The sequence below is a fragment of the Oncorhynchus keta genome, chromosome 31 (genome assembly GCF_023373465.1).
Source record: "Oncorhynchus keta strain PuntledgeMale-10-30-2019 chromosome 31, Oket_V2, whole genome shotgun sequence".
NCBI lineage: Eukaryota > Metazoa > Chordata > Actinopteri > Salmoniformes > Salmonidae > Oncorhynchus > Oncorhynchus keta.
The window spans coordinates 9,204,786-9,232,730 of NC_068451.1; the positions used below are offsets into that span (position 1 = coordinate 9,204,786).

General features: G+C 42.8%; 1 protein-coding gene across 3 annotated transcripts; it reads right to left on the reverse strand.

Annotated features, from left to right (window-relative positions):
- Positions 1 to 1,131: 1,131 nt before the first annotated feature.
- On the reverse strand, positions 1,132 to 27,337 carry si:dkey-199f5.8 (beta-1,4-galactosyltransferase 3). 3 transcript variants are annotated; one of them, XM_035745813.2, is made up of 7 exons: positions 26,977 to 27,337; positions 11,334 to 12,625; positions 10,061 to 10,296; positions 5,615 to 5,802; positions 5,261 to 5,383; positions 4,972 to 5,076; positions 1,132 to 4,726 (listed from the first exon to the last, which is right to left on the reverse strand). In XM_035745813.2, the coding sequence occupies exons 2-7, from the start codon at positions 11,620 to 11,622 to the stop codon at positions 4,489 to 4,491; spliced, it is 1,179 nt and encodes a 392-aa protein (XP_035601706.1). In that variant the 5' UTR covers positions 11,623 to 12,625; positions 26,977 to 27,337; the 3' UTR covers positions 1,132 to 4,488. The 3 variants fall into 3 exon arrangements, with proteins under 3 accessions (XP_035601706.1, XP_035601707.1, XP_052345459.1); XM_035745814.2 differs by lacking the exon at positions 26,977 to 27,337 and adding an exon at positions 23,780 to 23,939; XM_052489499.1 differs by lacking the exon at positions 26,977 to 27,337 and adding an exon at positions 13,460 to 13,614.
- Between the last annotated feature and the right edge of the window lie 608 nt (positions 27,338 to 27,945).

Below are 27,945 nucleotides of genomic sequence, written 5' to 3' on the forward strand. Positions count from 1 at the left end.
TGGAGCCATGACCATATCGTGGACACATCCATATTATCCTTTCAGATCTAAAAGAGGTGTCTAGGGGCGGGAACAAAGGGTGAGTCTCAAACCAACCCCTTGCCCTATTGCCTCCCCCAGATTAGAATGTAGCCTATCAGTGAGCAGTGGTGGATAATTCTTGACAAGTGGCAGAAGCTAAGGACTGGCTTGAACAGAGCGATTCTGAGCCACCCTTTGTATCAGGTATGTGTTTATATTTTAGGGGGGGGGCTACTGTTTAGGACAGGTATATAATCTGGATATATGCAACGCTGTTCAGTTAGAGCAGAACGAGGTGACGACTAAAGGAGGGTAGTGAAGTTTGAGGATGTGATGTTTAACAAGTCATAAGAAGGTTATGAGTTTTTGTGAAATAGTGATTTGACTGCTTCTCCAGAGGGTGGGCCACTCCCCTTAATCTGACATGTTTATGGAGAGGGGGCGAATATTATATTTGGGAGGTGGGATTAAGGAATCTAATCATTCTAATGTCCAGTGAAACGATACGTATCCAAAAGTGACAATTTACCACTACAGTAGACAAAAGAAAATAATTCAACAATAAATGCTTTCTTGCATTGGTAAGCAGGAAACCTTTGAGTGAGTTAAGGTTGAGTAAGGATTTAGGGATGATCTTGAATGTACTATCACTTCTTCTAATGCTACATCATGTTACAGTATGGCTGCAATGTTGCACATCTGGTTAGGTGACAGTGTACAGAGGCAATTGGGAGTGAAAAAACTATCCGTTCTGGGAATCTTATTCCTCTTAAATCAGTTGCATCTTTAGCACCATGTCATAGATTTGACTCTGTACATCATGGATCTCTAACCCTGTTGCCCTTGTAAAAAGCATTTGTTTTGTATAATTTATGACAAGAAGTTGTTACTCTTAAGAAGTCACTTTCCACAAATATATTGTGTTATATCCTCTTTACAACTAGCCTGGCTGACGCGACCCACGTGACTACACAGCGAAGAGCTGTGACCGAGAGCTGTGTTAGCCAGACTATTTACAATAGTGAACAAAATGGCCTCCTGCAAGACAGTTAACCAGAGCCATGTTCAGCAACAGAAATGGTAACACACTCAGTTTATCCACTTCACCAGTGTTTGACTAATCTTTTTGTTTATTAATCGTTGTATAAGGCCACTCTGGACTGTGCAGACTTCATTTAGAGAGGAGGAATTAAATCAGAAATACAGTATCACATTGTCCTTGTTACATTTTCAATGCCCTGCGGTGAGCTCCATCTCCTGGCGCAGTCACCCTGGACAGCATATCCACATCATAATGGAGTAAAAGTAAAGTTATACATCAACTGAAGCAAACTGAAGAGTACAAATAGACATGATATGACATAATAAACCACTGCATGAAGTGTTAAAAAAGTACATGGTGCATGTAGCATATGTCTTACAAATCACTACACAAGCATACACGGTAGCATGCTTCAGGAGACTCATGTCAGTGGTTTTTGTGTGTTTTTCTGTACATCCCACTCATCTAATACAGGGTCTGTGTGTCATGCATAATCAGGCTTCATATGGAGTAGAAAAGGTAAAGACAGCCTCCATAGTGAAGAAGGTCATTCAAGAGATTCCTAGATCAGATAGTAGCACACACACACACACAAAACTCAGCATACCCGGAGTAAGTGGAATCCCATCTATTCCCATGTCACCATGCATCCGCCAGCACAACTATCAGGCGTCCAATGCTTTCTCTCTAAGCCATCTTTGGTTTCAGCCAAGTGGCACGAGTCCTCTATGTGATGCACACACAGAGGTTCAATTCCCAGTAGGGATCTAGATTAAACAATCATATTGGTCAGGGGGTCGAGACGGTGTGCAAAGAGGAAAGTCAGAGGACAAGCCATGCAGTGAGGAGGACATTGCACTGGGGAATTCTAGGGGTGACAGATTTTAGACAGCACAAAATGAAAGAATGGCTAGTGGGGTAATGCTGTAAATGCTAACCCAGTGTACCTATATAAATCTTTAAATGAGTGGTTCAGCAGAATCAGTACAACCAATGAGTGTATTACACAGTCTACAGGCATCAGTTCTCATGTCACTTACCAGTGCCTGATTCCGTTTATAGACCATAGTGGTTTCTGGTCATCCATGGACAAAGTTCCTGGTTTTCAAACCTTTCAGCCAATTTAGAGTATGGAGATAGATCCCAAGTCTCTGACTATGGAGAGTCCACTAGGACTTGAATCCCTCAGTTTTAAGCTACATTGACAATCATAGGAAACCAACATAAAAGCTCCATAAGGTAATGAACAATAACATAAAACACAAATGGAAAAGACAAACCACCATTCTGATGTGAATATAGCCAGCCCACCTGAAGGTAGTGCATTGACCATTTCACCCGCACCTATTCTATTTGACACAAGGCAAAATGCAACCCCACATCAATGCAATCTAGGGATTGAAGGAGATAATTGGAGAAAAGACACATTCTGATTGTAGCGATAAGATGAAACCCAACCATACCAAAAAGCTGTGCCCGAACTGTGAACCTACTGTGAGAAAATCCTTCAATAAATCAGCCTGATATTCAGGGCCTGTATTGTGCATGTGCCTCAGACTAGGTGTTCTGATCTAGGATCATGGTTGCCTTTAAGGTCATAATGAATTTGATATGAACATAGAAGTCGCTCTGGATAAGAGCGTCTGCTAAATGACTTAAATGTAAATGTAAAACCTGATCCTAGATCTGCACTCCTACTCAGACGATTCATGAAGATTGGGCCCAGGGGGTGACTACCATGCTAACTGCAAACAGCACATACCCCTGTCAATATTCAGGAGAGCAGCTTCACTTCGTATAATATTAAACTGTAAAATCAGTTACATATGGGTCGTTCCGAAATTAGTGCCAGTTACAAATATTAAAAGCCTGTTATATTAAGCGAAGTGCCCTTTAATACTGACCACATGGAACCTTTTATTCATATTAAATCAGATTTATAAAGACCATTTAAACTGCCAAAATTCAGCATTTTGACATTTCCCTCTAAGCATCCTGTGACTCCTAGGAAGATTTTAACCCACTTAATTTGAAAGCCCTAGTTATTTTGTTGCTTTGATAAAGTAATTTCTGAAGAGTTCATTATTTCATGTGATTAGTGATTCATTTTAAAGTTAAAAAAAAAAACGAAAAACAAACTGAACTCTTGTTTTAATATGGTGAAATTCCTTTGTAAATATTTCTCTAGTCAAATCATAGCGTACAAGCAGGTGAGCTGGTTCTACTCTTTTTGGCAATTTCCTGGTGTTTTTTTTGTGGAAAACAGAGCCGGTTGAACATAACACGTCTACCCTGTTACCCATAAATAGACAGGCTAGAAATGTTTGAACAATTTAATTTGCATTAAAATTGCCCCTCCCTGTTGCACACACACAACAAGCTTCCATTTCCTCTGTCACAAGGGGATTTATTGGCTGATTTAACCCTGTTATGGTCAACCCTGTTACTTTATTTGGCACTTACTATGGTCATTTATTTTATTTAACCTCAAGATGGGAAAACGTGTTTTGAACATGTGCTCTTTATGGCAGATTGTTAAAATTGGTTGAAATCAAGTTTTGCACTACTCAAAAAAGGCACCTAATTGGCAGAAAGACCCATATGCCATTGCAATATCAGTAGCATAAAATGTTTTTTCATTTATTTATTCTATCCCCTAATCTCGCTATCTATCACTAGAAACCGGTTCCATTCATAACTCTCGACCTGAAGTTCTACTAAAAAGGAAAAATAGAACAAGACAGGTGTTCTAAGGCAACGGGGGTTTTCGGCAGCGATATAAAAACTCATAGAGTCAGTCTTTTTTTCTCTCCTCTACCATAAGTCCCTTTCATAGAGTCAAAGTCAGTGGAGTGGTGAGATATAGCTGAAAAATCAGAACTAGGGTGGAGAATGCTACAGTAATTCATTCAGACAGACAAAGCCTCGGCCCACAGATTCTATCTAGGCAGTGGAGAGCATTGGTCTTCAAGTTCAAAGTCTGCTATACTATTGATAAAGTTTCAGTTGAGAATGCTGATCAGATCAGAGGAAGGAACTGAAGGAAAAGGCATGGCCTCTAGTCCAATAGGGGGAGCCACCCACCTCTCCCGACTGGAAGTCATTTAAGAACTAATTCTTATTTACAATGACAGCTGATGGGTTAACTGTCTTGATCAGGGGCAGAACAACAGATTTTTACCTTGTCAGCTCGGGGATTCGATCTAGCAACCTTTCGGTTACTGGCCCAACGATCTAGCTACTAGGCTACCTGCCACCTGTAGGCATTGATATGAGGTTCAGTTGAAGGGTGAAGGCAAAGAAAGGAGCGCTTTAAGGGCCCAGGGCCCCTCTGTCACATCCCTGCTCCCAGGCATAAGTTAGGAGGGGAGAGTCGGCGGCAGGAGGGTGGGGGATGGGAGTGGAGTGGGTAAAGTTGGTCCAAGTCAGTGGTTCTGTTGGAGCTTGGTTAGAGGTTTGGCGGGAGCTTCGACCGGCGGCTTTGCTGGGGCTTTGGCAAGGATCTTGGGGGACGGAGCCGTGGCATGCAGGCCTGCCTCTGTGCCGATGTGCACAGTGATGTTGGTGTAGAGGGGGAAGTAGTCACGTGACAGCACCTCATACTCCACCGTGTTCATGCCGTCCAGCTTCCACGTCTGACGCGTCTTGGCCAGCATGTTGAACCTAGGGGGAGGCAGGGAGAGGTTAGTGATGGACTATGGGTTTATTCAACAGACCTCTGTCTTATTCGACAGAGGGCAACATTCAGAGGTAGCAGATGGAAATGTACAGATAGGCAGCACATCCTATCACATCCTAGCACATCCTTTAAAATAATCTGAACTTGTCACCCTACTGAATGGACCCCAGCCATACACAAACACATGCATGCAATGCACACACATGTGTGTGTCAGTCTTGTACCATACCTCCTGGGGTTCACGTCGTTTCCCTTGTCCAGCTTGTGTTTGATCATCTTGTATCGGCCAACCTTCACCGATGGACGAGAGATGAACATCCCTCCTAGGGATACTCTGAGAATGGGAGAGAGGGATCAGAAAGGAATTTTAATTTAGTTATTATCAATTATAAATAATAGGGTTATTCAGTGTCTTTAAATTGTATCATTTGGTTCTGTCATTTTGACCACAATGGGTCCATAGCTCAATGAATTGGCTCAATGTTCCACCCCCAAAACTCCCAAGGACCCCCTCTCACCTGACTCCAATGTCATCGTCCTCTCCTCCCCAGCCCCAGTAGTTGTTGGGGAAGCCGTTCATCTTCAGGTAGTGCAGTGGAGACAATGCTGACACCCCTCCAAAATACATCTTGTATGGCAGCCTAGGAGAATGACAGCAGATTAAAATAAAAATGTAGGATCAGATAAGGAACAAGTGAAATCAGAAATTAGTGAAGCCACACAATGAAAGAACTAGAGTATTCCAAATTAAAATGGAATACATTGTGTTGAATAAACTTGTGAAAATCCAAGAGAGACTTACAGTGAAAACAGGAACTAATAAACCATGAGGGCAAAAAGAAGCCAAAATAAAATAAAGAGAATAGACTGACTTGTATCCAAACTTGTCCATGGCGATGGCGGTGTGCTTGGGGTTGGCGTCGCACATGTAGGTGTTGCGGTCGTCCTCAGGGATGAGGTCCACATCATGGAAGAACAGGCAGTCCCAGTCCTCCTCCCGCATGGCCTCTCGGAACCCAACGTTCATCAGCTTGGCCCGGTTAAATGTGTAGTTACCAGCCTAAAGAGGCACAACAGACAGTTATTTATTTTTAGAGACCCTTACGCTAGCAACAACCGAAAAATATTCAATCTTGACATGGTTTCTATACAAATAACAATAGGTTATTCAATATGAACGTTCAGTATTTCCCCTAGGATTTTTTTTAGCAGTGGTGGCAAGGGTAGCGGGGTGCATTGCTGCAAGTGGTAGCGCAATGACATGCTAGCTGTTCCCATAGACTTCCAGTCATTGAGCTAATGACTATCCATTTAAAAGCTTGTCTCAGCAGAACGATAGCTAGATAAAGATATACATGGCAAAAAGTATGTGGACAACTGCTTGTCAAACATTATAAAATCATGGGCATTAATATGGAGTTGGTCATCCCTTTGCTGCTATAACAGCCTCCACTCTTCTGGGAAGGCTTTCCTCTAGATGTTGGAACATTACTGCGGGGACTTCCTTCCATTCAGCCACAAGAGCATTAGTTAGGTCGGGCACTGATATTGGGCGATTAAGGCCTGGCTCGCAGTCGACATTCCAATTCATTCCAAAGGTGTTTGATGGGTTTGAGGTCAGGGCTCTGTGCAGGCCAGTCAAGTTCTTCCACACTGATTTCAACAAACTATCTCTGTATGGACCTCGTTTTGTGCACAGGGGCATTGTCATGCTGAAACAGGAAAAGGCCTTCCCCAAACTGTTGCCAATTAAGAATTCCCTTCACTGGAATTAAGGGGCTTAGCCCAAACCACAAAAACATCCCCAGACCATTATTCCTCCTCCACCAAACTTTACAGTTGGCACTATGCATTAGGGGTCAGGTAGCATCCGCCAAACCCAGATTCGTCTATCAGACTGCCAGATGGTGAAGAGTGATTCATCACTCCAGAGAACGCGTTTCCACTGCTCTATAGGTGATCTCAACCCTCTCCGAGTTGGGCATCTCCGGCGCGGCCCACGCTTGGATTGCGTCCTACCTGACAGGTCGCTCCTACCAGGTGGCGTGGCGAGAATCTGTCTCCTCACCACGCGCTCTCACCACTGGTGTCCCCCAGGGCTCTGTTCTAGGCCCTCTCCTATTCTCGCTATACACCAAGTCACTTGGCTCTGTCATAACCTCACATGGTCTCTCCTATCATTGCTATGCAGACGACACACAATTAATCTTCTCCTTTCCCCCTTCTGATGACCAGGTGGCGAATCGCATCTCTGCATGTCTGGCAGACATATCAGTGTGGATGACGGATCACCACCTCAAGCTGAACCTCGGCAAGACGGAGCTGCTCTTCCTCCCGGGGAAGGACTGCCCGTTCCATGATCTCGCCATCACGGTTGACAACTCCATTGTGTCCCCCTCCCAGAGCGCTAAGAACCTTGGCGTGATCCTGGACAACACCCTGTCGTTCTCAACTAACATCAAGGCGGTGGCCCGTTCCTGTAGGTTCATGCTCTACAACATCCGCAGAGTACAACCCTGCCTCACACAGGAAGCGGTGCAGGTCCTAATCCAGGCACTTGTCATCTCCCGTCTGGATTACTGCAACTCGCTGTTGGCTGGGCTCCCTGCCTGTGCCATTAAACCCCTACAACTCATCCAGAACGCCACAGCCCGTCTGGTGTTCAACCTTCCCAAGTAATCTCACGTCACCCCGCTCCTCCGCTCTCTCCACTGGCTTCCAGTTGAAGCTCGCATCCGCTACAAGACCATGGTGCTTGCCTACGGAGCTGTGAGGGGAACGGCACCTCAGTACCTCCAGGCTCTGATCAGGCCCTACACCCAAACAAGGGCACTGCGTTCATCCACCTCTGGCCTGCTCGCCTCCCTACCACTGAGGAAGTACAGTTCCCGCTCAGCCCAGTCAAAACTGTTCGCTGCTCTGGCTCCCCAATGGTGGAACACACTCCCTCACGACGCCAGGACAGCGGAGTCAATCACCACCTTCCGGAGACACCTGAAACCCCACCTCTTTAAGGAATACCTAGGATAGGATAAAGTAATCCTTCTCACCCCCCTTAAAAGATTTAGATGCACTATTGTAAAGTGGCTGTTCCACTGGATGTCATAAGGTGAATGCACCAATTTGTAAGTCACTCTGGATAAGAGCGTCTGCTAAATGACTTAAATGTAAATGTAAATGTAATGAACTGATTGGTTGGAAAGGTGGCATCCTATGACGGTGCCACATTGAAAGTCACTGTGCTCTTCAGTACAGGCAATTCTACTGCCAATGTTTGTCTATGGAGATTGCATGGCGGTGTGCGCAATATTATTTCATCTGTCAGCAATGGGTGTGGCTGAAATAGGCAAATTCACATTGAAGGGGTCTCCACATACTTTTGACCATTTGGTGCATAAATCATATTTGGGTCCCCGCTGCTAAATGAATATAGGGTAAACACTGACGACGGTGGTTCCATACATGACAACACAATGACATATTGTGTCCATACAACAATAATGGGTAATGGGGTTAACCCGTTAAATATATGGAGTGTGCGACTTCATTTTTATACAGTTTACTCTCTGTTACTGGTCTCGTAAAGCTGACCCTAGGCAACACAGGTCTGGTTACAATGCCTCTGTTGGCATAGAGGAACTACGTCACTGCCTAGGTTACTACTTTATCTGCTTGAATAAAACCACTGCAAAAGGTTTTGCCTGCAAACTTTGGTTTTGAATCGCACCATGGATCGCATTAGTGGAAACCAAGACTGGTCTCAGGGCTGGTTGTAAGCTACATATTTTCAAGTCACGTCAGGGACAATTTTTACGTTTTAGCTAACCTGCTACGTTAATAATGCTCCTAACCTGCTATGAAAAGTCACTTCCTCTTGTCAAAGCCGGCAGACCTGCCCTGAGAGCAGTGAAATTATCCACTAATGATATACAGCGCTCTGACATGTCTGCATCGTGATTTGTTGGGGGGAGTGTCCGGAAGTATATATTTTTTCCCCTTATCGACAGGCATTGAATTACTAGTTCCTCTATGCCAGAAAAGTCCATAATTGAAACCAGACCCTAGTCACCTGCAACTATTCAACATGGAAATGAATTGTGTCGTCTACATACAATGAAATCAATAGTCTGATCATTTACAGTACAACGGATCACCTGTAAATCGATACAATAGTACAGCATACTCAAATGGTTTAATAATATTCACAAAATTAGGATTTAAAACATCTCAAGAGGATTACACCTAATCCATGACAAGATATGACATTTGAGAGCATCACTGAGGTCAATAGAATGAGTAGTATTTGTCCCTGTGGTTCAGTATGTGTGTGTGTGTGTGTGTGTGTGTGAGAGAGAAACTATGACAGCTGAAAACATGAAGATGCTTGAACTGCTACTAGCCTGCATTATCTTGTTTGAGCTGAGTGCAATCTGGCACTGGTTATGCAAAAATACTGCACACATGCAGAGTCATGAATAAATGCTTTAGACATGATGCTGTAACATCTTTCTAATGACAAATGCCTTAGCGTCTCAAAATTAAGCTGGCTCTAACTTAGTAGAGGTTGGCTTGGCATTCATATGTTGCAGGTAAACAACAAGCAGGCAGTGACAACTTGACTAACAGTGTGAGGGTAAGACAAAGTGCATGTTTAATGTGTAAGCAAAGTTGTTAAGAAGATTAAGCCTTCGGGTGAGCATCTTTCAACCACAAGGCTGTGTGTGATTCCATGGTTAGGACACCAGAGGGTGGTTTTGATCTAGGCTGAATGTACACTTGGCCTCACCACTACAGCTAGAAGGTAGTCCAATTGAATATGTTTTTGGTCAATTGTAGGAAGTGTAAAGAACATCTTCATACGGATAGGCTGTGTTACAGATTGCACAATCAATTGATAACATTCATGTTGTCTTTAAAAACAGCAATCAGCAGTTGAAACAATAGTGTTTTTCACAAACCCATTTCGGTAAAAGGCTGAAGGATGGGGCTGGAGAAGTGTATAACCACTCCAATTCATAGAGGTATGGATGCAAGGACTGACCATTCATGACATAGTTTTAACCATGTTTTGAGGCTAAACAGTGTTTGTTTACATTTACTTTGTTTACAAACATTGGAGTAAACCAAGCTTATATTTTCGGTTCTCATGGAGTGTGCCAGTTGAACTAAGCTCATGAGGTATTTATAAGTTATATTGTTCAAGAATCAAAATGGGTACATCTTCATTTATACACATAAAAATGTATGTAGCAACTGAAGATTGCCCCTTTAAAAATTAACCTTCTGAAAGTGTGTGTGGCTGCACATATGCATTTCACCTGGTGGATGACGTAGATGCCGTAATTGAGCTGCTGTCGCTGTAGGAATGGGTGAAGGTAGTAGAGGAGGAACTTCAGGTGGTGCTCCCGGTTTCTGTGGGGAATGATTATGGCGGTGCGGTGCCGCGCCTCACAGTCAGGCGGCCTGTAGCGCCCCCCGCGGACCACCAAAGGATTCTTCCTCGCCACTTGGGCCAGTGTCAACCCGGAGTGGAAGATGACGTGGATTGGTCCACCTGAAAAGAGAAACGGGGTGAGAGGAAGCCAGATGTCATAACGGCATTTTATTGCTAATACCTATATCATAACACACACCAATTAATTAAAAATCTGTAGGTTGTCCATGCTAGTATGCTCGTTCTAACAGGGTTTTTTGGATTCGAGATCAAAACTTTTGCATGAGGCGACAACACAGAATGCAGCGTGCCCCCTTTTATCCATGCTGTTCTGTCGTCTCTCAAAAACATTGCATCTCCAATCCAAAATGCTGCAGTAGAGACAAAGAAAGTTTTAGCTTCACTGTCCAAATAAATACTTAGGGGAGTGTAGCCTGTGCTTTGAAGTTTCACTTTTTTTTTCAATTAAAAAAAGTAGGAAGTTGGACACAAGGTAAACTGACCATTTGAACACAAGTATATTCAGTCCCTCTAGTGGAAGCGTACAACAAACTCTCCTGTTGGGTCAGCCGCCACCAAGTCTCTGCTCAGTTTGAATGATCTCAAAGTCAAATCACATCCTTCCTTCTCTTATCCAGGGCCATCATTGAACATTGATCCAAACCTGACTTTATAGGTGAAGCCAAGGTTCCACCATATCATGTCTACTCAAGATTCTGGTAACTATCCCAGAAATCCTAGTTGAAGGCCTCCCGGAATCACAACAGAGTAAGCAGGAAATACAGAATTCTCCAACCAGGATTTGGCAAGCCCGCTACCCATCCAACCTGGTCAGATCAGTAGCTAACTAGCAAGGACAGTGGGATGTGTGGAATTATTTGGAAATTCCCTTCCACAACAAACCAACCGAAGCTTTCTGAATGCCCACATTTCACATTACGTTTTCTGGCACAATAATCAAGTATGTGAGGCACTTTATTTTTACGAGAAAGTATTGTTCTGGCATACATTATAAAAAACAAAAACATTCCCTTTTCAGTTTCATTCTGAAGAGGGAATGAAGTAAGAGATACAGGGGGAGGGCTGGATAACTGAAGACAGTGGCTGGTGAAATAAGATGGGGCTGCCAGTTCTAGGACTTGTGTGTGTGAACTCACCTATCAGGGGAGACGTCTTGGGGCAGTAGGGCATGTCCTCGCCCCGGCCGTGGTGGGCCTTGGCCAGGAGGGACAAGTTGGCGTAGACGTCACCGCCCGTGTGATTGCTTGCGTGGAGAGAGCCGGCACCGAAAGTCCCCGTCGCAGTGGTCTCCAGCTTGCGGAAAATCCTGATGAAGTATGACACTCGCTTGTGGTAGCCCTCACGGGACAGCAGCGCCATGACAACCAGCTGGACACCCAGAAACATGAACAGGTAGCGCCATTTTGACTGTAGCCACGTCGCCATGTCACCGGCTGTGTCACAACAAAGGACCTTGGAGAGCGGTTTGGTGATATGTTTGGCTTCGTTAGTCTTAGCAACCTACACTAGAGGAACGCTGTGGTTGGGTGAAATACGGGGGTGTATGTTTTTACTGTAAACACCTGTGCACTGTCAGTACTGGACAACTGTATGATATGACAAGTGCAACAGGCAATGGGTACAGAGGTGTATGAATGAAAAGTGCAAAATCCTTGAAATGTTTCTTATAGATATAATTTTCAGATATTGGAGTGTAATATGAAGTTAGATCAAGTTTATAGTAAAAGCACAGTGAGAAACCAAGAAAGGCACTTTGGTTTAGCTGATCACTGGAGAAGCAAAAAAAGGAGGCAAAAAAATATCCTGAATAAAAGTATTTTATTTCAACCTCTTGTCCCACCACAAGTTGAGATGTGTCAATCTCCAAAGTCTGCTGGTGGCCCTCTGGTTCATTGATGGCGTGTGGTGGCTATGCCAGCCCAACATCATGCTATTAGAATTCCATCAGTGTCCCAACCACCACCACAGCTTGTTTGTTTCCAGTAAAACGGCTGACTGGGTGCTGTTGTGCTGCCTTGTGTTCTCTAGCCGCTACTCTCATGGGGGCCCTCTAAACAAAAAGCCACCAACAACAAAGGGAGGATAGGCAGCTGTATAGGCCTCTATCTTTTTACAGGGGATTATAGTTTCATTTGGCTTGACAAGGCTGGCTGCCTAGAGCGGTAGGAAGAGGGAGTGGACCAAAACCAGTACAGTGGGAGGAGTGGTCAGGGTCTGGCTGGGTCTGTGTATGTGTATGTATATATATATATGTGCGAGTGTTAAAGGGTGTGGGGACGGGGCAGACAGAGCAAAGAGGGAGGTCCGATGGCGACTGCGGCTATTGTCCCATTCTGACTGACACACTGGGCTGAAAGACACTTCCAAGGGGAAGGGGTCCACCGGGCCTGACAGACAGGGGCTCGGACCAAATCACGAGAATGGTGATCTGAAAGACAATGAGATAGGTAGGTGGTTAGGTAGGTGGTTAAGAAGTTGTTACGATTTAAATCCTATAAACAATCCATTCTTGCTGCTAGCATCTTTCCCAAATAGACTAACTGTTTACCACAAATGATGCACAGCCGGAACAAAACAGTTTGTTTGTTTTCAGCTAAACAGAGCCAGGAGGATTCAGGCATAACAGGGGCTCCAATACGGACGCCTTCGTCGACAGACCACTGAAAGCAACCGAGGAGCGGAAAGAAACATGCTTATAGAAACTGGAGGGAATCCAGTTAAAAAGCAGTGGTCGTTCTAGCGCTAGGTACTGCTACTACTACGACTACCTCCTCAGACAGACCATAGAACGTTCGTGGGTCGTTAAACGGTCCTGCTACTTGTGCTCATGTAATCCTCCGTCCTTGCGATGGCCGTTGGAGAATACACGACACGCCGGCACTCATGGATCAATTAGTGCTCATTAAAGACGCCAGCCTCAGACTAACTCTAATCCTAATCCCACATGGAGAGCCCGGGGATTGGCAGAATGGTAGAGAGATACAGAAAACAGGATGAGAGTCAACGGACAAGAGTGTGTGTGTATAATAATGATATGTAGCAGGGTTTCTGATAGCTGGCTTTTGGCCGTAATAAAATAAATAAATAAATTGAAACACTGATAAATGAAATTACTGAATTGTCGTCGTCGTACAATACATTGTAGAATAATAGTGAAGACATCAAAAGTATGAACACATATAGAATCATGTAGTAACCAAAAAAAGTGTTAAACTAATCTAAATCTATTTTATATTTGTGATTCTTCAAAATAGCCACCTACTTGATGACAGCTTTGCACACTCTTGGCATTCTCTCAACCAGCTTCACAACATTCTTCAAGGAGTTCCCACATATGCTGAGTACTTTTTGGCTGCTTTTCCTTCACTCTGCGGTCCGACTCAATCCCAAACTATCTCAATTTGGTTTAGGTAGGGAAATTGTGGAGGCCAGGTTATCTGATGAAGCAGTCCATCACTCTCCTTGATAAAATAGTCCTTACAGCCTGGGAGGCGTGTTGTGTCATGTGTCATTGTCCTGTTGAAAAACAAATGATAGCTCAAACTAGATGGGATGGCATATCACTGCAGAATACTGTGGTGGCCATGCTGGTTAAATGTGCCTTGAATTCTAAACAAGACAGACTGTCACCAGCAAAGCACCACCACCTCCATGCTTCACGGTGGAAACCACACATGCAGAGTTAATCCGTTCACCCCCACCACATCTCAAAGACATGGCAGTTGAAACCTCCAATTACTCCAATTTGGACTCAGACCAAAAGGACAGATTTCCACCGGTCTAATGTCCATTGATCATGTTTCTTGGCCCAAGCAATTCTCTTTCTTATTGGTATCCTTTAGTAATGGTCTCTTAGCTGCAATTCAACCATGAAGGCCTGTTTCAAGTAGTCTCCTCTGAACAGTTGATGTTGAGATGTGTGTGTTACTTGAACTCTGAAGCATTTATTAGGGCTGCAATTTCTGGGGCTGGTAAATCTAATGAACTTATCCTCTGCAGCAGAGGTAACTCTTGGTCTTCCATTCCTGTGGCGGTCCTCATGAGAGCCAGTTTCATCATGGCGCTTGGTTTTTGCGACTGCACTTCTTGAAGTTCTTGAAATTGTCTGTATTGACTGACCTTCATGTCTTAAAGTAACGATGGACTGTCATTTCTCTTTGCTTATATGAGCTGTTGCCATGATATGAACTTGGTCTTTTACCAAATAGGGCCATCTTCTGTATACACCCCCAAACCTTGTCACAACAACTGATTGGCTCAAATGCATTAAGGAAATAAATTCCACAACTTAAGGTACACCTGTTAACTGAAATGCATTGCAGGGGACTACCTCATCAAGCTGGTTGAGAAAATGCCCAGAGTGTATAAAGCTGTCAAGGCACACGGTGGCTATTTGAAGAACATCAAATATATGTATATCTTTTTTGGTTACTACATGATTCCATATTTTTTTTACCTTTATTTTACTAGGCAAGTCAGTTAAGAACAAATTCTTATTTTCAATGACGGCCTAGGAACAGTGGGTTAACTGCCTGTTCAGGGGCAGAACGACAGATTTGTACCTTGTCAGCTCGGGGATTCGAACTTGTAACTTGTGCCATTTCATAGTTGATGTCTTCACTATTATTCACTACTGGTATTATACACTATTAGAAAATAGTAAAAATAAAGTACAAAAATTCTTGAATGAGTAGGTGTTCTAAAACGTTTGACCGGGAGTGGGTGGGTGGGGGGCGTACGTACATGCACTTAAAAAAAAATCATCATCAACTGGTAATTGAAGCTCGCTTCCCATTCAAATGCATAGGCAATGGAAGGCAGGCTTTATCAGCGCATCACACACACCACTTTGCAATGAGCTGGAGGCAGTATATATTTTGAAAATGTATAGCTACTTACAGTACTTACAGACCCCTCAACTTTTTCCAAATTCTATTACAGCATTGTAAAAAAAATGGAGTCCCCCCCCCTAATTTCACACACAATACCCCATAAATGACAAAGTGAAGACAGGATTTTAAAAATGTTTGTAAAATATATAATAACTTATTTACATCAGTATTCAGACCCTTTACTTTGAGACTCAAAATTGAGCTCAGGTGCATCCTGTTTCCATTGTTTCCACCTGTGGTAAATTCAAATGATTGGACATGATTTGGAAAGGCACACACGCACACATTTATATAAGGTCTCAGTTGTCAGTGCAAAACCTAAGCCATGAGGTCGAAGGATTTGTCCATCCACAGGTCAAAAAATGTCTGCAGCATTGAAGGTTGAACTCTTTGGGCTGAAAGCCAAGCGTCACGTCTGGAGGAAACCTGGCACCATCCCTACGGTGAAGTATGGTGGTGGCAGCATCATGCTGTGGGGATGTTTTTCAGCAGCAGGGACGGGGAGACTAGTCAGCGTCGAGGGACAGATGAACAGAGCAAAGTACAGAGAGATCCTTGATGAAAGAGTGGGGCGAAGGATCACCTTCCAACAGGACAACGACCCTAAGCACACAGACAAGACAACGCAGGAGTGGCTTCGGGACAAGTCTCTGAATGTCCAGCCAGAGCCTGGACTTGCACCCAATCAAACATCCTGGAGAAACCTGAAAATAATTTAGCTGTACAGTGATGCTCTCCATCCAACCTGACAGAGCTTGAGAAGATCTGCAGAGAAGAATGGGAGAAACTCTCCAAATACAGGTGTGCCAAGCGTGTAGTGTCATTCCCAAGACTAATCACTGCCAAAAGGTGCTTCAACAAAGTACTGAGTAAAGGGTCTGATGTAGGTGTCATATTTCAGTAATGTAACATATTTGCAATTTTGTACATTTTTTATGTTTTTGCTTTGTCATTATGGGGTAGTGTATGTAGATTGAGGGGGGGGGGGGAACAAATTTAAAAAAAAATTGAATAAGGCTGTAATATCAATGTGTTAAAGTGTAAAGGGGTCTGAATCCTTTCTGAATGCACCGTAATTGCTTGAATCCTGAACGTTTTACTACATATGAGGCATGTTTTAGCTTGCTTTAAAGTAGCCTAGACAAAATCTGACCATATCCGTGGAGGCAATTATTTTATACAGACACCCACATGCCATTGAAACTAGTAGCCTATTTCTCTCATGTGCTATTGGTCATCAACCTTGTTTCGTTGTCTGGTAGCCAAATGCACAATCGCACGTTGTCTTGTATGCGTTGCTGCACTAATAATGTTAAAGGGGGGGGAATAGGTTTATCAAATTTTTTAAACTAAACGTTCTCCTCCGTTGTATCAGATTCATTACTTTTTAACATTGTTCTATGTAGTCTAGGATTTAGGATCCATCATCCCACAACTGTCCCAGAGCCTGTTTGGGCTATTTCTTTTGACAAGCTGGCCAATGAAATATGGTGGATGGTAGATTGAGCCTATATCAAAAGGCAGCACATCCATAAGTCTAGGGGAAGCTAAGCTTTCCTTAAATAAATACATTTAATTGCCAAAATTATGTAGCCTTATTACCATATTCCTCTCCAGAAATATAGGCTACTATTCAAAATAGGCTACTAAAGTATGATTTGGCCACAGAGGATCATTAGCTGAACAGAGCCTTAAAAAACAATTTGTAGGTCGTTTTAAGATCGCATTGCCTACAGTCGGAAGGAAAGGCAGCCCGCCCAATTTTGGCAGTGCGTGCTACAAATACCAAATAGATCATTTCAGATCAAATGTTTCATCATATGCGCCAAATACAGCAGGTGCAGGACTTCATCTTGAAATGATTACTCACGTGCCCTTAACCAACAATGCGGAGTTTCAAAAAAGTATGAAAAATGTGCTAAGGAAAAATGATTGTTGAGTTGCGACAGTCAGTGAAAGGTAGGAGCCCAGCCAGGGATATCACAATATTTCAAAATACAAATTGAGGGAAAATAGTGTGGAAAGCAAATGGCTATTGCTGTAAAGACAATGAAAAGACTAAGCTGATTTTTAAATGAGTGAACAACAGTAGACCCATAGCCTAATCTTATTGGGACCAGCGGAGAGAATCAGCCATATCCCTGGTGAGTGTGCACCGTGCATATTCACTCTCATTGTCACTGCCACTTAAGTTTTTGGTAAATCCTCCAGTTTAGATGGATGTCATATTTATACACTGCTCAAAAAAATAAAGGGAACACTAAAATAACACATCCTAGATCTGAATGAAATATTCTTATTAAATACTTTTTTCTTTACATAGTTGAATCACACAAAAATGATCAATGGAAATCAAAATGTATCAACCCACGGAGGTCTGGGTTTGTAGTGACACTCAAAATTAAAAACATTGGAAAACCACACTACAGGCTGATCTTCATTGTAAAAGGGTTTAAACGCTGTTTCCAATGAGTGTTCAGTGAACCATAAACAATTGATGAACATGCACCTGTGGAACAGTCATTAAGACAAGACCAGCTTTCAGAGGGTAGGCAAATAAGGTCACAATTATGAAAACTTAGGACACGAAAGAGGCCTTCCTACTGACTCTGAAAAACACCCAAAGAAAGATGCCCAGGGTCCCTGCTCATCCGCATGAACGTGCCTTAGACATGCTGCAAGGAGGCATGAGAACTGCAGATGTGGCCAGGGCAATAAATAGCCATGTCCGTACTGTGAGACGCCTAAGACAGCTACAGGGAGACCGGACGGACAGCTGATCATCCTTGAATTGGCAGACCACGTGTAACACCTGCACAGGATCGGTACATCCGAACATCGCACCTGCGGGACAGGTAAAGGATGGCAACAACAACTGCCTGAGTTACACCAGGAACGCACAATCCCTCCATCAGTGCTCAGACTGTCCGCAATAGGCTGTGAGAGGCTGGACTGAGGACTTGTAGGCCTGTTGTAAGGCAGGTCCTCACCAGACATCACCGGCAACAACATCGCATATGGGCACGAATCCACCGTCGCTGGACCAGACAGGACTGGCAAAAAGTGCTCTTCACTGACGAGTCACAGTTGTCTTACCAGGGGTGATGGTCGGATCCACGTTTATCGTCAAAGGAATGAGCGTTACACCGAGGCCTGTACTCTGGAGTGATTTGGAGGTGGAGGGTCCTTCATGGTTTGGGGAGGTGTGTCACAGCATCATCAGACTGAGCTTGTTGTCATTGCAGGCAATTTCAACGCTGTGCGTTACAGGGAAGACATCCGCCTCCCTCATGTGGTACCCTTCCTTGCAGGCTCATCCTGACATGACAATGCCATCAGCCATACTGCTCGTTCTGTGCGTGCGTTCCTGTAAGACAGGAATGTCAGTGTTCTGCCATGGCCAGCGAAGAGCCCGGATCTCAATCCCATTGAGCATGTCTGGGACTTGTTGGATCGGAGGGTGAGGGCTAGGTGCCTTGGTGGAAGAGTGGGGTAACATGTCACAGCAAGAACCGGCAAATCTGGTGCAGTCCCTGAGGAGGAGATGCACTGCAGTACTTAATGCAGCTGGTGGCCACATCAGATACGGACTGTTACTTTTGATTTTGAACCCCCCCTTCCCCTTTGTTCAGGGACACATTATTAAATTTCTAGTAGTCACATGTCTGTGGAACTTGTTCAGTCTGTCTCTCAGTTGTTGAATCTTATGTTCATACAAATATTTACACATGTTAAGTTTGCTGAAAATAAAATGCAGTTGACAGTGAGATTACTTTTTTTTTTGCTGAGTGTATATATTTCTGCTATTGTCTCCAGTCATATCAAGTGCATGAAATAGGTTTCCCATGCAAAAAAAAAAAAAAAAAAAAACGTATCCGATATAGCTAAGGCCTCTACACCATACGTGCTCAGCCACACATTGAGCAGTCAATTATATTATTAGCCTAAATGACTATCCAGTCACATTACGAATAGTAGGCTCTTACATAAGTCTGCAAATGCGATGACGCATGGAATGCTTTATTATAATGTTACATTTTGATTGTGAAAATGTGCTTCTCCAAACTTAACTCATGCTCTGCCTATGCATATGCTAGTGATTTTTGTTAGTTTCTCATCTTATTGGCTGAGGAAAAGTAAATGTGGACAGTTATTCTAACATCTTCAAATTGCACGGTAAGGACACACGTCCTTGCATCCTCAATTAATATTCTCTGTTAAGATTATTATTATTACCATATTCTAAATATGAATGTCATTCTGAGCACCGTGGGTGGTCGCCCTAATCAGGTTAATGCATATGGGTTTGGTACATTTCTCAAATGTCTGGTAAATTAACGTGCTGCTGGTCAAAATGTCCGGCGCCACATTTTCATAACGGAAAACCTGATATGGGAGTGTGTGTGATCTGCAACTGTGAGCACATCAGTTTCAACAGCTCGCCCCCTTACCCAGTCTTTTCAGCTTCAATACTCCTTAATCCCCAGTCAAGTCACCTCATACTCAGAGGAAACAAGTTCATTAAATACAGAGAGAAATGGAAAGACATGAGGGTGCGAGCACAAAAGGAGTCTGCAAAATGAGGAGATACTGGACAGGAAGAAGAGAGCTAGAAAGAGGGAGTGAGGGGAGGAAGAAGAGTTATTGTTTTTGCAACTGGAAATATGAGCAGATGGAAGGTTGAACTTCTCAGGTCAGTCCTCTCAAATAAGTGGCCAGCAGCATCATATAGACAGCAACCATATAGGTGTAGTGGCTATATCCTTAGAACAAACATGATACCATTCATTTACTGTGGTTTAAATGCATACTATACCACCGTATGTCCAATGTCTACTGCAGTTTCACAGGTGTTTACATGAATAAAATCAGCTGATCAACAGGGTCTGTATAGTATCATTCCAGCCCGGTTAAGGCTCTCGGGGGCTGTACCGACTTGAAATGGGATATAGGGTTGCTGCCTGGGATATAGTGTAGAAGAACAACTTGGCAGATGGCACCTCTCTTGACAAAGCCAGGGCCTTGCCTTCTTAGCATGCATATAAAAAGAGCCAGTGACTTGATTTAGATGCCCCTGTTCCTTAGGCTATGTGATGTTATGTGAGGGAATCTGAGAATGACAAGAGGAGAGGGAAAGAGGAAGCAGAGAGTAGGCCCATGGCAAGTGGCTAGTTTCGTTTTTTCCCCTTGTCTCACCAGCGTTCAATCCAGGCTACATTCCCTCTCGAGTCTCGACATTTGAAAGTCAAAGAGGTAGAACTGGCATGACAAGCTCATGCAGGCCCGAGTCAGCCAAAACAAACATCTTCCCTCCGGTGTTCTTTCACCTCCTCACATCGCCCCTCTTCAGACTGTACAGCACACGCTTTAGGCTGAGTGATGGCAGCTATGAAAGATTACAGGTCAGATATGGGACAACCCTTTTCTGCCTGGAGCCATAAATATTACATGTATACTGTATGTACACATGCATACTCACACACACTGGAATGGATGCGAGAATAGTAGTCAGCGAGGGGGCCGAGGGAAGAGAGAGAAATGGGGAGGTGGGAAAGGGGGGCAAAGGAGAGCGAAAAGTATGCGAAATGTATATAGAAATCTGTCAGTGTGGCTGGTTATTCAGGATCCCACGCATGCGTGGCCCATAGCCAGGCAGCCAGCCGGTCAGGCACAGGGGACCCACTGAGAGACAGGCAGTCCCGGGGAGGGGAGCAGTCAGCCAGCCAGCTCAACAGACTGCTGGGAAATATAGGACGACGTGCCCCCCCCCCCCAGCAAAAACAAAGACAGGCAGAGCATTAGGAGAAGAGAGTGGAGGAAAGTGGAAATATGTAGCCAAGTACTTGAAAACATCTGGTGTGCATCTGTCCCAAAGGAGAGCTGCAGAGCAGCAGCGGGGGTGTAAGAGTGGGAGGAAGAGGATGGGGTAGAAACAGTTGATAGGCCTTGCGTTAGAGTCTGCCGCCTGTGAATCAAAGCCTTAACCCGCCGGAGCAGAGCGGGATGCCAGACACAGAGAAGGGTGAGGAGAGATGCCATTTTCGGCTGATTAGGGGAATGCGTACTATAGTCATCCATCTATCGATACATTCATACATCAGCTGTGCAAGATTGTGCTCTCCAGCTTTAACCTTGTGTTCTCTGTAGTCTGCAAATCTGCTCCAATATAGCTTTGGAACTTGGGCAGAAAAGGCCATCAAATCCTTGCACTCTATTCAGAATTATTCAGTTCTCGGCACTGAAGATAGGCTCCACTGAGAGTCATGTAGACTTCTGCAACGTTTCACCTCAGATTGTCAAAAGAACCGTACCAACATATCACCTGCCGCCAGCGTTCCATGAACAAGCAAACTGCCACAAATACTATACCTGTCAAGCCTGTCTGATGAAGTTATTGGTCTGAACAAAGCTAACAGAAACCATGTGAGGGGAAAGAGTAGACGAAACAGCTCTCCCCCGTCGGCTCACTACCACTCTCAGGTGTAAGGTGACGACACAACAAGCTATCCGTATTCAATTAAACTAAACTGATCAACTGAAATCCTTGAGGATGGTTCCTGACTCCTGAGGATGTGATATGACCGTTGTGATATAGGCTAGCCTAGGACATGAGAAAACTTAGGCTCCTTCCCAGAGTCTGTGGTATCAACATAAGAAAAGAGGCTTGAGCCAGACCAGCTTAGTTTGCACTGCCCTGAGCATCAATATGCACCAGAAAATGTGCTTCGTGACAACAGCATTATCTTTACTTGACTGCCAAGACGAGGGAAAACTGTTTATACTTGAATAACCATTTAATTTATAAAGGCCAAGCCTATATTCTAAAAAAATAAAAATCCAAAGTTACAGTAGCTAGCTCATCCAACTAAACAGGTCCAGGCAATTAAAACATTAGCATACACAGTGTGAAAAAGTGTCAGCATATTAATAAGGGCTAGCGCCCTTGTCATAGCAACCCACGGCAACACACTGGCCATTCATTGTCAGTGCAGCTGGTACATGTCTCTTTAGCTGCTCCCTCAGGTCTGAGTCCACTGGGACAGGCTCACTGCTAAAGAGAAGAAAAAAATCTCTATAGCTTCTTCTGGTTCTCCTTCACCGTTTGCTGCTGCTTGGGTAGTTACTAGTTTGAGTAGTTTCCATAGTGCAGAGTTCATTTGTGGCTCGAGCACACCACACACCTCTGGGACAGCCCTCATTGCAACCGTGATGACAAGCTGCACGGCTCAGTAGCTAAGCAATGACAACCATAGGGACCAACCAGAAAAAACTGAGGATAACCACGTAAACATATAACAAAAACAGCACTAAGAGTCACACAGACACATGAACGGCGAATGTGTTGCCTTTCCACCGCTACTATCATTCCAGAGTTCTGGGCAGAAAACAAATAGATGGCAGCCTGGGACAGATTCAACATCATTGTTAGATTGTGTTGGGGCAAAATGTAACGTCTTGCCCTGGTTGGACAGAAAGGGAACAGGGTCAGCAATGGATCCAACAAATAGGAAGGCTAACACTAATGAAACAGCCACAAGAATCAACAGGAACTGACATAACAGGTTGCCTTATCACCTGGGGCAAGTGAACTGAGTAGTCGTGCAAGTTGAACCTGCTCTGTGGTTGTTCCATTGGGCATGTGACAGTTTATACTGAAAACCACACAACATAAAAATGTGTGGTTCTTTCATTATGTTCACATAAAAATACATAATATTTCATTTCTGCATGCAAGTGATCATCTGACAGGCAGCCAATAGCCTACTCCTTACTTGGCTAATGGGCAAGTACACTTCAGACCTTAAAGGGATAGCCTTTTATCTACTTCCCCAGAGTCCCATGAATTTGTGGATACCATTTCTATGGCTCTGTGTTCAGTTGGAAAGTTGCTAAATAGCATTAGCACAATTGCTAACTACGGTTAGTGCAATGACTGGAAGTCTATGGTAACTGCTAGCATACTAGAAGATACCATAGACTAGTTAGCATTAGCTCACAAAACTACCTCCAACTTCCTTCATACTGGGTGGCAGGGTAGCCTAGTGGGTAGCCGAAAGATTGCGTTGGACTAGTAACCGAAAGGTTCAAATCCCCGAGCTGACAAGGTACAAATCTGTCATTCTGCCCCTGAACAGGCAGTTAACCCACTGTTCCTAGGCCATCATTGAAAATAAGAATTTGTTCTTAACTGACTTGCCTAGTTAAATAAAGGTAAAAAAAAAAAAAAATACTGGATGCAGAGACTTAAATATGGTATCCATCTGACTCTTGGGAAGTAGATGAAGGGCTTTGTTGCCAAAATACTGAAGGGTCCCTTTAAAAAAAGGTGTCCTATACCTGTTGAAATTAATTTAATGATGATCACACTGGTTGTATGTTGTTAAAATCCTGTTTTTGCATGTTTAGCATCAAAGCCCAAATGGGTGAAGCATGTCAATGCAGTCTCATCCACAAACGGAGAGACACCTCCAAGTATCACATTGCATGCATGTCTGTACAGACCAGAGCTCAGTACGTTTTTTACGTTCTGGAACATTAAATTGGTCATAAACGGTGCTGTACTGAACAACCAGTTGAAAAACAGGGAGGGGTTGGGTTGTGGGTTCAGGAAAAGGGCAGCATGGCCACTGCCCTTTCAATACACAACTTATTGCTTCAAGTCACACCCTCCAGAACAGGAGCAAACGTACCTCAATGTCTGTTCAAGAACGTTTTGGGGAAACGTGTCGTTCAGTACAAACAGTTATGCGACGTAGCAAACGTTCAAGCGAACTGAACGCACCAGAACAGGATTTCAAAAACTCAGTCTTGCGGTCCCCATAGGTGCACGTTTTGGGTTTTGCCCTAGCACTACACAGCTGGTTCAAATAATCAATGAGTGATGTGTTGGTTATTTGAAATCAGCTGTGTAGTGCTAGGGCAGGGGGGGCAGGACCAAGTTTGGAAACCCTGTGACAGAAAATAGGATCTAGCTGTTCAGCAGACGTCTGCGTTGGTAAGGTCAGGCTCTTATCCCATAAACACCGTGGTCTAATGTTAGAGCCAGAATCCACTCAGTCAACCTGCCAGCTCTTGTGACGAGGTCTTTGTGGCTATTTTTCCTCACTCTGGTAACTATTTAAAAACAGAGAGGAGAGTAGGGAGGAAGGTTTGCCCAGCTCAAATGATGCTGCCCAAAGCAAACGGATTACAGAACAGGTGTACACCTTCAGATGGCGAACGGCCATGGCTGGGCAAATATAGAACGCAAAAAGACTTGATTACACAAACCACTGTTGTTTAAGTTACATTCACACCCTCCTAATCCTGTTTGCAGAGGGGCTGCTAGATGAATATGTAACTGTACACAGGACACTCCTAAACCTTGAGTATACAAGTCTTCCATCATAGCTGGTTGATTTTGTAAATACGGGCACTTTTGGATGTTAAATGTTTTTTAAATGAAACCAACTGCTTTTTATCTCTGAATATTTCCTTCACTATCTGGAAACAAGATCTAATAGTGGCTGAGACCATACCATTTAAAGAATAAACATATTTATTGGTTTCCACAAATACCCGAGGGTTAATGTCATTACCAGCACATCAAAAAAAAGTGCTATTTTAGTTAAAGAAAATTACAGAAATTGTGCCTAAGGGTTTATATAAAATTTCAAAATAAAATGAGTTTTTCACCATTTAGAAGTTGATTTACATGTATTTATCATCATTGTCATGTCTAAATGTCCATATAGGCCTTGATGATACTCAAAGATGCATTTACCACATCAAAATCGTAATATTTTACATTTTAGGAATTATCTTAACAAGCATATAAGGTTCACATATGGCAAAAGTAATCTATATCAATTCTAATTAATACATCTTTGCCTCATATGTACTGTAACAGTAATGACACTGGTGGCATTTCATGAAAAATACCATTAAACATTTTAAATGTCACAGTTGTACATGTTTAATTTTGAAGATATAGAACAGACCCTTTGTTCCGATTCATCCCAAAAGGTGTTTGATGGGGTTGAGGTCAGGGCTCTGAAGGCCAGTCAAGTTCTTCCACACCAATCTCAAAATAACCCTTTCTATATGGACCTCGCTTTGTGCACGGGGGTATTGTCATGCTGAAACAGGAAAGGGCCTTCTCCAAACTGTTGCCACAATGTTGGAAGCACAAGATTGTGTAGAATGTCATTGTATGCTGGAGTGTTAAGATTTCCCTTCACTGGAACTAAGGGGTCTAGCCCGATCCATGAAAAACAGCCCAACACCATTATTCCTCCTCCACCAAACTTACAGTTGACCAGTGCTGCTATAGCTGGGCATAAATATGATGAACTGAATTGTTGGAAATGGTTGCATCCTTTGACTGTGCCACATTGAAAGTTGTTGAGGTCTTCAGTAAGGGCCATGCTACTGTCAATGTTTGTCCATGGAGATTGCATAGCTGTGTGCTCAATTATATACACCTTTCAGCAACGGGTGTGGCTGACATAGCAAAATCCACTATTTTTAAGGGATGTCCACATACTTTTATGTATATATAGTGTATGTTCTTGTCCTCTCCTTGGTTGATTTATGGGACATCTCATGGAATAAATAAGTCAGTAATAACCATATTAAGTCACATAAATAGACATCAAAATCCCTCAATCATCCTAACACAATACAAAATATAATGGTCTAATTTAGCAAACGTGTCCAATTTCAACTTAAATTATGATCATATGTAAAATGTCTTTTCAGGTCTTAAGGTTAGTAAACATGTATGAACTAATACCTTGTCATTACCACCACATGCTTTCCTGAACATCACAGTTCATTATGTGGTGGTAATGACATTTTTACATAAATAGCAGGGATTCTAGCATGCTAACTCCAGTTGAATAGCTAGCATACAATGTATCCTAAATACATAAAATAAAAAGGACTACATAATTTGCTTAAATTATAGACTACTTGGTAATGACATTCAATAAAAATATATTTTCAAGTCATATTTCCCTCTATTTTTCTATAATTTCCCGGCATCAAAATGTGAATTTCCCTCCATGTGCTCCGCTTGTCACTATTCATATAACGTTACATAGAAACCAAGCACGCGCACACACTTTTGAAAAAACGTTAATATAATTTGCTTGTCGCGGTGGTAATGACAAAATACTTTTTGTGTTTTGTGTAAACATTTTTTTAAAGTGGTAGCAAATGGCTTATGCACATATGTATATAGTTTTCAGTTGACTTAAAATCCAGACATGTTTTAGTCTTAACTTAAAGTGTGTTTAATAAAATAAAACATTCTTTAAAATCTGACCATAACGTATTTGCTAAATCCGTCATTGTAAATAAGAACTTGTTCTTAACTGACTTGCCTGATTAAATAAATAAAATTACCCAGCTATTCCCTTGGAATAAGAATTCCTTGCATGGTCACGGACATGAACAGATGCAACAATAAATAGCATGTAGCCTACAGACAGAGACACACACACACTATGGTGTCCAGTAGACTAATCAGTTTTTACATTATTAGACCATTCAAGTCTTACTTTAGATTTTGTACGAGTCATGATGATGTAACCAAAGACTCCACCATTTCTGGTGTAGCTAACTTACCTGGACTCGAGGATTGCCTAAACAACTATTGTTAAAGCGGCCACAATAAATACTTAACATTTTAGATAGACAACGTTAGCTACGCACCAACTAGCAACTGTGACGGAGAAACAAGCTGTAAAATACGGCAAACTAACGCTAACTCCATTTCATTCTACTTTGCTAGCTTGCTAACGACTAGCTAACTTATTTCATACACTGGCATGATTTGTTAACGTAACGTTAGCTGGCTATCTAGTTAGCATTATTAGCTAGATACAAACTGTGGCCAGCTTACCAACTAAATGCAGGAAATTGTGTTTACCAATCCAATCCTGTTGTTCGGGGATAGCGCAATGGTTCCTTTACTAATTTATTCCAGGCAACGGCATTGTTAAACATCACTTTCACAATTCGAGTTGCACCAGGGTTGCGTTTCGAAGTTGAAATGCAGTTTCTTCAGCCGCACTTCACATGTAGAATTAGTACAGGAAGTGATGTACACAGATGTTTGCTGTTGCTTGCAGTAATGAATAGTATGGTCGGCAGAGACTTTTAAGAGTTAGTTTAGCGCACGTCCACCCTCTTCGTGCTGTATGCATATCCTGAATTTCAGCACAACTTGCTAGTTTGGTTTCACAAGAATGAATGCACCCGCAATACAATTGAATGGGGTGACGTTGAGTACCCAGTGACATAACCATTCTTTTGTGTTATGGCTTACTGAACATAGAACGAGGAAAACACGATATGCTTGACTCGATGAGACATGGCAAAGATAAATGACAGAAATTGTGTTATACAAATGACTTGTGTTTATTTAGACCTACTACTGTATCTTTCGTACACGTTCTGAGTTGTACAATTATTACATAAAAGCACTTGTAAGTATCGATTTCTTACCAAATGGTACACCCAAGCTGGGAGACAAAGTATTCTATTGTAATAGATGTGTTCTAGATTCTAGAATGGTGCATCACTCATCTCTGTTGACAATCAAGTGTAAACAAATTGCAGTCAAAGCCAAAGTACTGACTTTTTGCCATATTTCAACAAAACATCTTATTTTAAAGGTAAGGAATTATTTTTTTCCACGGTACAGTTTTCAAAGTTATGGGACTGGGTAGTTGTTAAATGTAGGTTAAGTTACTGGCCCACTGGCAGCAGTTAAACAAAAGCAATGAAGCGGTTACCAAAATGAATTGCTTTTTCATGATCAATAACATATTTAAAACTAAATATATTTCTGACAAATAACTACATGCCA